The 13,383-nt window shown below is 50.7% G+C and overlaps 2 protein-coding genes across 6 annotated transcripts in view; both read left to right on the top strand.

The window, feature by feature from the left end:
• Nucleotides 1-6,278, top strand: part of Spred3 (sprouty related EVH1 domain containing 3) — an 8,984-nt gene extending 2,706 nt beyond the window's left edge. For all 5 annotated transcript variants that reach the window (XM_031385974.1, XM_031385977.1, XM_031385978.1 and 2 more), the window contains exons 3-6: nt 232-400; nt 493-569; nt 3,926-4,060; nt 4,735-6,278. In XM_031385974.1, the coding sequence (XP_031241834.1) occupies nt 232-400; nt 493-569; nt 3,926-4,060; nt 4,735-5,403 (1,050 nt within the window). In that variant the 3' untranslated portion in view covers nt 5,404-6,278. The remainder of the gene's footprint in view (nt 1-231; nt 401-492; nt 570-3,925; nt 4,061-4,734) is intronic.
• A 4,080-nt stretch (nt 6,279-10,358) lies between these two features.
• Fam98c (family with sequence similarity 98 member C) overlaps nt 10,359-13,383 on the top strand; it is a 4,021-nt gene continuing 996 nt past the window's right edge. Inside the window, exons 1-7 of the mRNA XM_031385979.1 lie at nt 10,359-10,452; nt 10,551-10,696; nt 10,777-10,911; nt 11,206-11,411; nt 11,880-11,957; nt 12,038-12,154; nt 13,081-13,248. Of these exons, the coding sequence (XP_031241839.1) occupies nt 10,412-10,452; nt 10,551-10,696; nt 10,777-10,911; nt 11,206-11,411; nt 11,880-11,957; nt 12,038-12,154; nt 13,081-13,248 (891 nt within the window). The 5' untranslated portion in view covers nt 10,359-10,411. The remainder of the gene's footprint in view (nt 10,453-10,550; nt 10,697-10,776; nt 10,912-11,205; nt 11,412-11,879; nt 11,958-12,037; nt 12,155-13,080; nt 13,249-13,383) is intronic.

Genomic DNA, 13,383 nt, shown 5'->3' with positions numbered 1-13,383 from the left:
AAAGGTTAATTTTTTTTTTTTTAACATTTAATAAGATTTGAGATTCCTATTGGGACATCAGAGGAAGAAATCAGATAGGTATAGAAATGAAAGGATTGAAGGAGTATTGTGGAATCAGAGATACATCTCCTAAAATTAGGGTGTATTAGTGTTTAAGTATACCTGGTGTTGGGATTCTGGAGTGTACAGAGGGTCTGGGCTTAGCTGACCTAGCCCCTTCCTGCCCCTCAGACCACCTTGGAGTGTACCCTGAGGCCAGGTTTGGTTTACAACAAAGTGAATCCTATCTTCCACCATTGGAGCCTGGGGGACTGCAAGTTTGGGCTGACGTTTCAGAGTCCTGCAGAAGCAGATGAGTTCCAGAGGAGCCTGCTGGCTGCGCTGGCTGCACTGAGTCGAGGTCAGTGGCCCAAGCACACATAAGCAGGCTTAGGGGCAGAATGGGAGAATCTGGGATCTGGAGACTCACTTCAGCCTTTCTCCCTGCCCTAGGCTCGCTGACTCCCTCCTCTTCCTCTTCCTCCTCCTCCCCTTCCCAGGACACTGCAGAGACTCCCTGCCCTCTGACGGTGAGTCTTGGGGACCCTCTCCCATGGGAGGGCAAAGGGTTGGTTCTAGTCTACAAATATTCCTGAATACTTGCTGTGAAGTCTGCAAAAGGCTACATGCTAAGGACACAAAATCAGGCCCATATGGATAATGCCAATTCAACCAAGGTTGTGCTAGTTTTTCTGTTCTTGCATATCCATCTATCAATTTATCTTTTGAGACAGGGTCTAATGTAGCCCAAGCCAACCTCAAGCTCAGTCCGTATCTGATGGTAGTCTTGATTTTGGTCCTCTTGAATGCTGTAATTACTACTGTGTCAGCATGTGTGGCCTCCTGTTTTGTTCAAGTGCTAAAAAGTACCCATACCAGGCAGTGCTTTAGGCACCAGGGTTCTTCTATAAATAAGCAAAGCAAGCTTCCTTTGTCTTGGTGCTTTAGAGAAAAAGATAAAATATAAAAAGAAATAAACGTTAAAATAAATACACAGACAAATGAATTGCTAACTCCTTTTGTTTTGATTTTCCGAGACAAGAGTTTTCCTGTGTAGCCCTGACTGTCCTGGAACTCCCTCTGTAGACCAGGCTGGCCTCAAACTCAAAAATCCACCTCCCTCTGCCTCCCAAGTGCTGGGATTAAAGATATATACCAACACTGCCCATCTATGAATTGATAATTCTATCTTCTGTTTATTGTTCAAGCTGCAGGCTTGTAAACTTGGAGTCATCTTTGACTCCATTGTTTATTTGTTTGTTTGTTTTTGGGACAGGGTCTTACTGCATAGCCCAGGTCATGTGACCCAGGGACAGATGGTATGGGATCTTTTTTTTTTTTTTTTTTCGAGACAGGGTTTCTCTGTGTAGCCCTGGCTGTCCTGGAACTCACTCTGTAGACCAGGCTGGCCTCGAACTCAGAAATCCACCTGCCTCTGCCTCCCAAGTGCTGGGATTAAAGGCGTGTGCCACCCCTGCCTGGTCTGGGATCTTAAATCTTACATGCTACTGTAAGTAACCTAAGTTAATGCTCCTTTACCTGAGTGATGTTACCTAAGAGGGCACTGAGTAAGGAGAGAGTGTGGTGGCAGCCAACCATCAGTAGAAATCCCTGGCTCTGTTAGAGAAACTGATGATAATCAGGAAAGAGGCTGACGATGAGAAACCGATAGGTTTGTTAGGAGGTGAAGTTAGCCTGGATCTCATGAGCCTTCCATCTCAGTCTCCCAAGTATGGGGTTACAGGTACATCACCATGCTGGGCTGATTTTTGTTTTTTCCTGCTTCCCATAGAATCCATCACAATATTGGTTCTCCTTTCTTTCTCAAAAAAATATTTTTTTTTATATGTGTATGAGTGCTTTGTGGACACACACACAGTGGGGTATGGGGGTGGATTACCAAGGAGACTCTTACCAATAGCTGAGTCTGATCATACCCTTTCCCCATTCAGAACCTTCCCATGGCACATAGGATAGGATCCATCTGGGCCTGGGCTGGCCTGCCCCTCACCTTCTTGTCACACCAGACTCCTCCTATCATTGCAACGGGGTTGGTGTATTCCTGTCCTGAGGCCCTTCTGTCCAGAACAACGTCTTCAGATCTGATTTATGATCTTTTCTTTTGAGGCTTTATACAAATGTCTTCTTGGTGGCTTCACTGAGCAACCTATTTAAAATTGCATTCTCAGGCGGGATATGGTTTGCTTAGTGAAGTGTGTGCCTTGCATGCACAGAGCCCTGGACACTGCAGAGACTCCTAGTCCCTCTGTAATCCCAGCACTAGGGAGGTGGAGTCGGAAGGTTGAAATTCAAGGTCATCCTTGGGCTATGTTACAAATGTGAAGCCAGCTTGGAATATATAAGACATTTTCTCCAGGTAGATACACGCCTTTATATCTCAGCACGTGTGAGGCAGAAGCAGGCGGTAGGTAGATTTCTTTGGGTTTGAGGCCATCCTGGTCTACATCCAAGGCTACACAGAAAAACCCTGTTTCAACGAACAAACAAAACCATTGCATGTCACCATCACTCCCCAGTTACAATTGCCAATGTCCCTTATTTGGTTCTAATCCCCCCCTCCTTCTAAGACAGTTTTCTTTCTTTTTCCAAAAACTAATCATTTATTTTTATTTTCATGTGCATGTATGTGTGTATGAGGGTGTTGGGTTACCTGTAAATGCCAGGTGGGTACTGGAAATTGAACCTGGGTCCTCTGGGAGAGCATTCCATGCTTTTAACCTCTGAACCACCTCTCCAGCCCCCAAGACAGTTTTCTCATCTGTTAGTTTCCTGCCCTTTCTCTATGCTAGCATGTCAGCTCCCAGAAGCCAAGAATCTTTTGCTAGTACCTTGCCTCACCTCCAGTCCCTAAAACAATGCCCAGTATATGATAAGTGTTAGGCAAATGGGCTGAGTACACTGAGAGATAATAAACGAGGCACAGAATATCCAGATGTATTTGGGGAGTTTATGAGAATATGGAGATCAACAATACTAGTTCCTTGGGTCAAAGAGAGTCTCAAGGTCATGAGGGATGGAGGTGGCCCTCCAGTGGTCACACACAGTTCCTGTGTATGGGGCTCTTCTGGCATGCTGTAGTGGTCAGTGGATATAGACTGGAGGCTGTGAACAGATGAGGTAGGAGGTTACAGGAAAGGGAGTGGAGGGCCCAGGAAGTGGGGCTTAAGCTAGTAAAGTATGAGGCCTGGTTTGGGTGGAAGAAAAGTGTCCAGGCAGGCAAACTATCCTTTGACCTGTAGTGGAAACGAAGTTGCAATGTACTAGCAGGAATGTACTTCCCCAGAAGTGGGCTTCTGGGAAGGAGGGTATAGTGTGATAGCCTGTCCAGTACCTTGGTGTTCTATTAGGAGTCTAGTAAAAGTGGTGCTCACATCCGGAGTCCAGGTGGCACACACCTATAATCCCAGCTGCTCCTGAGGGAAGGCAAAGTGATCTTGAGTTTGAGGACTGGCCTAAATGAGCAAGGGTGGTGGATTTGACATGGTGGAATCCGCCAGTGAAGGGCTGGGGGAGTGGCTAAATGGTAGATGCTTACCCAGAATCCACTATCTGGAAAAGGTACAGCTGTTACCTAGAAGCACCAGGGAGAGACTGTATCGTGACTCAGCTGTAGAGGGCGCTGTAAGAGACAGTGTCATCACCTCCTTAAGAATCGATTCTATGATGACTCCCATTTTTAGAGCAGGACACTTGAGCTCTTAGGTGAGCTCACTTGCCACACAACCAGTCAGTGGCAGAGCAAAGGTTTGAGCCCAGACCGCCTGGCTGCAGAGCACTTGCTCTGCTTAGAAGGGAGGTCTATGTAAGGGTATCTTTCTTTGGTTGGGGAACTCCCCTGCACTGAGGCCTCACTAATCTCCCTCAGTCCCACGTGGACAGCGACTCCTCCTCCAGTCACAGCCGCCAGGAGACTCCTCCCACAGCTCCCATTGCCACAGTGGAGTCAGCAGCTGCCTTCCCACCGGCCACGCCCCCACAAAGGCGCCGCTCCTCTGCTCAGGTATGACCTCCTCTGCTCTTCTGCCCCTCAGCAGTAAACCCGGATAGAATTGGACAGCTCCCTAAGCTGACTGAGGCTGAAGCCCAACTGTATGATAAGGGACACAGATCCCTGGAAATGGCCAGCCTGACTGAGCTGAGGCGGTAGTGACATAGAAAGGGCTTGGGTTTGGGCCTGGGTTAGAGTGCTTGCCAAGCAAGTGGAAAGATGCTGGAGACGCTGGGTGAGGAACTCCTGGGCTCTTGAGAGTTGGAAGAAACTTCCAAGTGTCTCTAGCTCTCTGGGAGATTTGAAGTCTGTCTAGTTTATGCAGGGACTTGGGGGATGATGACATGGACAGGTTTTCTAGTATGTTAGAAGATGCTGGTACTCTGGAAGGACTTTTTAAGACTATTTACTTTATCCTGAAGGAGGGACTTGGGGTTGAGTGTAACTGAACTGGGAAATCTTAAGCCATAAGACCCTTCAGGTGTGGGTTTGCTGTCTACCTTGTGTGGTCTCTGAGGTCATGAGGAACCCTGAGCCTAAGAGAGTTCAGGGGAACACAGTCCCTTCTGACTGATGCCTTCTGTTTGCCTTCTGGGATTTTGGGTCTTCCTAACCTGGGTAGCTTATGGATAGTGAGTGAACTGCAGATGTCCCTAACCTGACCTCCTTGTCCCTTGGCTCTGCAGAGCTACCCTCCGCTTCTACCGTTCACTGGGATTCCTGAACCTTCAGAATCTTTAGCTGGGGCAGGGAGCCAGGGCTGGGGCAGCCGCGGCTATGAGGACTACCGGCGATCTGGACCACCGCCTCCACCTCTTGCCCTGTCTACCTGCGTTGTGCGCTTTGCCAAGACTGGTGCATTGAGGGGTGCAGCCCTGGGTCCTCCAGTGTCACTCCCCGCCCCTCTCACAGAGGCTGCACCCCCAGCACCCCCTGCTCGTCCACCCCCGGGCCCAGGCCCAACCCCTGCTCCAGCCAAAGCCTCCCCAGAGGCTGAGGAGGCTGCGCGCTGTGTGCACTGCCGAGCACTCTTCCGCCGCCGGGCAGATGGGCGTGGTGGTCGCTGCGCAGAAGCCCCTGACCCAGGTCGCCTGCTAGTGCGCAGGCTCAGCTGCCTGTGGTGTGCGGAGAGCTTGCTGTACCACTGCCTGTCGGATGCCGAGGGTGACTTCTCAGACCCGTGTGCTTGTGAGCCAGGCCACCCGCGCCCTGCTGCGCGCTGGGCCGCTCTGGCTGCTCTGTCCCTGGCAGTGCCCTGTCTCTGTTGCTATGCACCCCTGCGCGCCTGTCACTGGGTTGCAGCTCGTTGTGGCTGTGCGGGCTGTGGGGGTCGTCACGAGGAGGCTGCACGGTGAGGATTGTTGGACTGGTTTGGAAATCGGTCTGAAGACCCAAAAATTGAAGGTCCAGGACCCTGAACAGCATATGAACCTAAAACCCAAACTTAGGTACATTTGGAACTTGAATGGATTTGAGAGATCCCAGATCTGGTACCTGGACCCCAAACTGAGGACTGAGATCCCCAGACCCAGCTTCATCAGGGTGTCTGTCCACCTGAAGTCCTGAATTCTGGATTCTCCCTCCCTTTTCCCCACTGAGGAGACTTAGGACATTTTCAAACATTGCATCTAAAGGGGCCCAGGAGCTCACATCCCTGAGATATAGGGATCTTGGAACCTGACTCTGTCTAAATGCCCAACCCAGACTTCAGGTCATACTTGACATTGTAAACACTCATATTGCGGTCCCTAAATTAGTCCAGTTGCTAAAACTTGACCCTATATCAAATGACTTAGACCTTGAGACCAGAGGGCCCAGAATCACCAGAAAATGGTCCCTGAATTTTCACCTGAGACCTGGTATCTGCACATTTAGATGCTCTTATAGCTCCAGGACCTGGAGACACCAAACCCTCCTGGGTAAGAGACACCAAGACTGGTTTGGAATCACCAGATACTGGCCTGAAGTCTCCCCATTGACAAGTCCACAGACATTGCCATCAGTTCATGCGCAAGTGACCCACAAATTTCCTAGCACTCCAGATTTAAAATGCATTAACTCCTTAGATGTCCTCAAACATGAGTATTTTCTGACCACAATGACTTCGGAGGCCCTTTTCAGAGCTCAGCAAGGTCCAAATATCCAACACCAAAATGCTTGGGGAACCTGGGACCAAATACCTACCCCTCAAGACAGCCATGAGAATTTGAATCTCATGGGTGGGCTCTGAGATGCCTGGTACCCTTAAATGTATGGCTGAAGCCCACCAACACTTTGGGCCCAACACACTGGTTTGTAGAGATTAGCTAACCTTCCAGTTTCCCTTAGGTCTAAATTTTAAGACCCCAGATATTCTGGAAACATTGGCTTCCCTCTGTCTACATTCACCATGTTGGGTGGGAGCCTGGAACTTAGAAGATGTAGTAGTCATGGTAACCCAGGTCTTTCATTCATTGACTCTCAGCCCTAGAGCAAATCCAAAGTGCTTTTAGAGCACTGGATCTAAGACCCCAGAATGTCATTGGGCCCTAGGTGCAGCAACAAGCTGCCCCAGGATTTCAGCACCTTTAGGCTCCAGAGGTTCTTGGATTTAAAGTACTTCTAGACTAATGAAGCCCCCATTTCCTCACTACCTGACTCCCCTCCACCCCCATCCCCCGTGTTCTGCCATCCAGAGGCCCCAAAACTGGAATGACCCAGCAATGCCCAGACTCCAACCCACCCCCCTTTATCCTAGGGCAGGGCACTTGTGCCAGTGTGAATTCAGATTTCTGGGATCCAGGACCACCTAGTAGTTTCTCTTTCCCCTCTCTAGGGCTTGACTTTGCCACGGATGATTGTACACAAGCTGTAAGCTCAGTGAAGTCAGACAGCTGCAGGGGTCAAGCAGAGACCGTAGAAGGCCTACCCATTGCACACCTGTACTTCTGGGGCCAGCAATTGCAACACAGAAGCGCACCCCACCATCCCTAAACTTGCAGATTTCCCATTCTGTAACCCCTAGTACATTCAGGTCCCTCTCCTGTAAACCTCTTCCATCTCAGTTGGGAATTGTTCTGGAAAGCTCAGTATTGTTTTGTAGCACTTCCCCATGGAGAAAAGAGGTGCCACAGCCTCTTTTCCCTAAGTAGAGACACTAGGATCAGGTGTCCTGGATAGGAGAACTAAGGTTTCAGAGCCAAAGTCTCGAGGGTTCGTGGGCTTAGGACCTACATCTGGCCCTAAGTACCTGGGAATGTGCACTTAAATCATTCTTCATTACCCAGACATGGGTGGCCTTGTGGGGGTTCAAGGGATGAATATTTGTGTCACTTTAAATTATTAACTATTTATTGTATCCGGAACCTGTGATTCAGCTCCCCCAAGCAGACCCTGGGATGGGTGAGAGAAAATGGGGAGAGGGGGTGCACCTCCCATCCCCATTCTGCCCGGCTCTCATCAATGTCAGATCCACCAGAGCTGAGGGCGGAGGGACTGGGGGCTGGGGCAGCCTGGGTCCCCATCCTCTCTTTGTGCCTCGGTCTCCCCCCTTCCATGGTAAGCGGGGGAAGCTCCATTCTTTACCTACCTCGTTTTGGGAAGGGGTGGGGAGGGGGACCAGAGTGCTGTATGGTGCTGTGAGATCTTCGGATTTAGCAGTGGGGACTTGGGGAAGGTTCCCTAGTCCCCCATCTCCCAGTACCCCCCTCTCCCAGGTCCCCCAGCCCTGTTCCTTGTCCGATACCCACCTCTGATCCATGATTACCTTTCATTGCCCCCATATCTGGGGCACATGGAAGACTGAACCCTGGGAGCCAGGAAGACCTCAGATCCTAGAGCTCCCGAGCCCAATTTTCCAGCTACTTGCCCCTCAGATTGGATGCTTGCCCCCCAGACTTTGGGGGAGGTACGCCAACATTTATCTTCCTGATCTTGATTCCAAGCCAGTCTGTGACCTTGTTAGGGCAGGCTGAAGTGGAGGATGGGGGGTGGGGGGTGGGCAAAGACCCAGCCTTGTCATTGGGGGAGGGGGGGGCTTAAGATCTGTTCCAAGAAATGTCTGTGACTGTGTCTCAGCCTGGTCTTTATTTGCATTGGTGCGCCTGTCCCCTTGTTTACCTGAAGGTCTTGGCTTTACTCCTCATCCCTATACTATACATTCTTTAGTCCCAAGCTGGTCATCTAGCTGGGTTTATATGTCCACTCAAGTACATTTACTAAGCTCCTAATGTGTCAAGTCCCATGACTGGTGGTGACACAGTGAACAATGGGAGAGGAGGTTCTGTGGGTGTGTGCAGGGGTCAACCAGCCCCAGTCATCAAGGTAGGAATTGGACCGGTAAGTTGGAAATGGGTTTTAAGCAAGGTGGATCCTGGGAGAGGAGTGAGGAGAGGCTTTTCGGGACACATCACCCCAGTGAATGAGATGGGACCACAGGAAGAATCCCAAGTATTGATTTGCATTTTCAAAGACTATAGCTATGTGAGAAAGACACCTGCGACTGATCATCCCTGTGGTGGTGCAGGTAGGGTTTGTGAGAGGGAAGAGGGAGTTTAATAGATGTTTGGGAAGACTCCATATGTTGAAATTATTTTATGTTTTCTTGCCCATAGGTTTGTGTGTGCACCACCTGGCTCCTCAGTATCAGGTCCCCTAGAACTGAGCCAGGTGGCTGCTGGGAACTGAACCCAGATTGTAAGTACTCTCTTGCTTAGCTCTCTCCCCAACCAGAGCTCATAGATTTACACGTGGAGTTTGAAAGAAAGCTGCAACACATGCTTAGCATGGGCAAGAGCTTGAGGTAGGGCCCAACACCAAAGAAGGAGTAAAAGTTGTTAGCCCAAGTTGTTTTTGTTTAAGATTTTAAAATTATATCTGGCTCCGTGCATGTGAGCTGGAGTTACAGGTGCTTATGGGCCACGTATATGGGAACTTGTGGTGATATTCCTATGAGAACACACGTCTAAGTCACCAGGTCTGGCTTTGAAACAGATTTATTTTGTATTTATGTACATGTGTGTTTGCAGGGATGCCCAGAGAGGCCAAAAGAGCATGGTGGGTGCTCTGATGCTTCTGAGCCTCCAGAGGTCAGTGCTGAGAGCCAGCTTTCGAGAGAGCAGCTGGTCCAGTTCCCCTACTTTTTTGTATTTTGTTTTTTTGACAGGGTTTCTCTGTGTAGCCCTGGCTGTCCTGGAACTCATTAGGTAGACCAAGCCGGTCTTGAACTCAGAGATCTGCCTGCTTCTGCCTCCCTAGTGCTGTGATTAAAGGTATGAGCCACCACCATCTGGCTTTACTTAATTAATGGAGGATGCATCAAGCCCTTTTAAGCACCTTAACATGTGGACCATAATCCTCACGAGTGCTTGAAAGATTGGGTGTGACACAAACCTTTAGTCCCAGATCTTGGGAGGCTAATATAGGAGGGTCTCAGTGAGACCAGATTCCATTTAATATGTTAATGGCTGGAGAGATGGCTCAGTGGTTAAGAGCACTTGTTCTTGCAGAAGACGGGGTTTGGTTCCCAGCACCCACACAAAAGTTCACAACCATCTGGAAGTCCAGTTGTAGGGGACTGTAAGCCTTTTGACTTCTGTGGGTACAAGGTGCGTGCACGTGCGCGCACACGCGCACACAACATTCATGCACATAAAAATATATTGTTGCCCTTGGACCCCAATTGCCTAGATGGAAAACCAGTTTGGCAGAAACATGAGCTGGCAAATGAAGTTAACCCCAGTCCCATCGGCTTGCCTCTCCCTTAGGATGTAGTTTCTCAATGGCATCTGCTTCTTTCGGAGGCCTACAGAGGCAGAGAGGATGGCTAACACTGGAACCCACTGTGAGGTGGAAGGAGGCTCTGGCTGTGGTGGGAGAGTGGATGTGAAGGTGTGCTGAAATTCTATTCCTAAGATGGAAGAAAGACAAATTGGATGGGACTTTCGACCGCGGTCTGGGGTGCAATAAGAACAAAGGGCAGCTGGGCGTGTCACACACCTGTCAACCAGCAAACTGAAAGAGGAAGCAGAACTAAGAGGCCAGCCTGAGCTTCATATATGTATATGTATAGATCGAGACCCTACGTCCAAAACAAATTTAAATGTAAAAAAGAGTGGGAAAGTTAAATTTTTTGCTTTTATGTCCCCGACAGTAGGGACACTCAAGCCTCCTGGGACCTTCAGGATCCAAACCTCAAGCTGTAAAATTTGCGACGCTAGACAAGTTACACGAAGGGCGTTCGAAACGCGCTACCAAGCCAAATAGCGCCGAAGCGCCTTCGCACGAGAAAGTGATTGGATAGCGGCGGGGGTGGGAGGAGAGGAGGGGCGGAGCCAGTCCCAGGCGGAAGGGGGCGCGCGCACCGGGTCCTCAGACGGAGTGGCCATGGATGGGGCCATAGTAGCGGGTGACCTGCTGACACTGGGGTAAAGGATTCGGTGGTGTGGCCTTGGGTGCGGGAAGGGCGCACTCGCCTGGGGACGCAGACGCAGAGAGACTCGCACTGACGCGCGCCCCGCCGCAGGTACGATGCAGTCCCGGAGGGGGCGTCTCGGGGCCCCGCGTGTGCAGACTTCAGGGCGCTGTGCGCGCGGCTGGCGGCCGAGCTGACGGCTCTGGGAGCTCTGGAGCGGCGAGAGGAGGGCACTGCAGTGCTGGGAGCCGGACACGGTGCGTGAAGAGCTGGGTGGACTGCGGGTGGAGCCGCTGAACCCGCTGCTTCTTCCCTTAATGGCTTCTTCCTCCCGCAGGCCCGGACGCAGAGAAAGAGTTCCTGCGGCAGTTGGCCGGCTTGCTGCGGGCGTTGCACTGCCCGGATCGCGCGCTCTGCGGCGGAGACTGCGCCACTGTTTTGCGGGAGCCCGGCGGCTGCCTGCGCCTGTTGCGTGAGCAAGCACGGGAGGCCCCCGGAGGTGGCAGTGGGCGGAGCCTCTGAAAGGGGCGGGCTCTGACCTTCAGACTGGGCTCCCGGGGGCGTGGCCAAAGCTTTGCAGCGAGACTAGGGTTAGGGTAGGCTAGAATTCTGACAAAGGCCTTTGAAAACTTTAACGCGTTGAGTTAAACGCCCCTCGGGTGGTTCTGAAGTGAACCCACCCACATCCCCCAGTGTAAGTGGGTGAGGCTTACTCTGGGGGAGGGGCCAAGGTTCTGGTTGGGCAGGGATCTACTCCTATTTTTAGGGTTTCTTTGCTCTGAGCTCCAGGCTGCCCGCCTCTTGCATCTGAGGCTCCAGCAGGATCCTAGCTCTGCGCCATCCTTTGGAGAAGGGAGAAAGGAGGGAAATGGCATGGTTCAGGAACTGATGCTAACTCTTCAAGCCCTGGGGCTCCCTAGACCTCTGCGTGGAACCCTGGCTAGCCAGCTACTTCGAGAGTTTCATGACAAGGTAGAGAGACAGAGAGACCCTTCTTGACGTACCTTACTCTTCAAAACCAGCTCTAGAAAGGATGACCCAACGACAGGGACCATTCCCTCTAATTTGCTTTTTGCTGTGATAAAACACTGACCAAAGCCAGCTTGGGGAGGAAACCATTTGTTTCCCTTTACAAGTTACAGCCTGTCATTAAAGGAAACTAAGGCAGGAACTCTCAAGCCTCAAGCCAGCCCTGGAGAAACACTGTTTACTAGCTCATGCCTTCTGCCCGTTCAGCTACCTCTTTTATAGCGCCCAGGCCCATCTACAAAGGGATGGCACTGCCCAGAGTGGGTTAGCCACTCCTATAACCAATGGCAATTGTCAAGTTGGCAAAAGTCATTAACATTTCTGAGACCCAGGTTCACAGAGCTGAGGGAAACGAGAGCCCTCAAGAAAGTCCATTCTGTTTCTCATTGGCTTCCAATGATTCTCCACCAGATCTCTGAGCTGCTGCCTTCCCTGCCCCCAGAGTCCATGAAGCCCCTCCTTAACTCGCCGCTGGATGCATCACTATGGGTGAGAACATGTATGGACAGCTGTGAACAGTATCCACCCAGAGACAGGACCCTGGGTGTGACTGAGACCTCTCCTTTCAGAAAGTCCTGGAGTCTTTGTCCCAAAGCCTGACAGAACAGTACTGCTGCCGCCGCTGCCTCCTCCTGAAGCGCCTCGACCTCACAATATCTGCTTTCCACTGGGGTGATCGGGCAGAGGTGTGAGGACCATAGCAAGAATAAGCAGGCCCACCAGGGAAGCTCAGCTGCAGGGAAGAGGGTCGAGGGCGAAGATCATATACCCTTGGGGGTTCTGGGGCCCAGACCACTTTAGAATCTTAAGAATTTTTCCTTTTTATGTGTTTTACCTATCTGTGTATGCACGGCATGTGTGTGCAGTATCCACAGAGGCCAGAAGGGGGTGTTTGATCCCTTGGAAGTGGTGCTATAAAAGGTTGTGAGCCACCACGTGGGTACATGAAACAGGTCTTCCACAAGGGCAGTAAGTTCCCTTAATGTCCAGCCATCTCTCCAACCCACACTTTAGAATCTTACAGGGTTCATGACTTCTAGACTCCCAGGGCCTCATGGGCATTCTAGAAAACCCAACTGTCCTCAGAACTATTTACCATATGCAACAAAATAGACAGTAAGGCTTTTTTTTAAAAAAAAAAAAAAAAAAAAAAAAACCAACTGGTTTTTGTGTAGCCATGACAAAAAAATGCCAGAAACCCAGAGGTTTTTAAGGAAAGACAAGTTCCTTTTGGCTTATGGTTTGGGAGGCTGAAACATGCAGGGTCGGACATGTGCTGGCTGGTGTTCCATCCCATGTCATCATAATAGGACTTGCAGGAGTCCCTCCAGCGGTAGTACCCTGTGATTGTCACCCAGGCTCGATCTCTCACACGGTCAGTCAACCACTTCTAAGATTTCGTTTCTGCTTCAGTTTGCCATGTAGCTGAGGCTGATCTTGACAGCCTCTTCTGACCCTCCTCCTTCCCTAGTGCTAAGATCCCAGCGCTATGCCACCCGTTCTCCACCAGAGTCCATGCACCCTGGAGAAGCACCCCCTCCAAAGCACAGAGACCCCAAGTAGGGATGAGCTCTCGGGCACCTCCTTCATGTATGCCCTTCCCCTACTCTAGGCCCACAGAGAGGCCATGAAGGCAGTGCTGGGCCCAATCCGAGGGCTTCTGACCCCAGAATCTGATGTCTCTACTGCACATGTTCTGGCTGCCCGAGCTGACATTTCCCGCCTGGTCCCAGCTACCAGTGTGGCTGCCCGACGAGGGACCAGTTGTGCAATCAACAAGGTAGATTGGCCTTTTTGGGGTTCCCTGGTTCAGTGTTCTCCTTGGTTCCTGGCCTCTGGACTCAACTGGATTCAAACTACCCATTCTACATGCCAGCTAGATAGTTTGGTTTTTTTTTTTTTTTTTTTTTTTTTT

This window comes from Mastomys coucha, unplaced genomic scaffold, assembly GCF_008632895.1.
Source record: "Mastomys coucha isolate ucsf_1 unplaced genomic scaffold, UCSF_Mcou_1 pScaffold21, whole genome shotgun sequence".
Lineage (NCBI taxonomy): Eukaryota > Metazoa > Chordata > Mammalia > Rodentia > Muridae > Mastomys > Mastomys coucha.
This window is presented reverse-complemented; position numbering and strand designations above follow the sequence as displayed.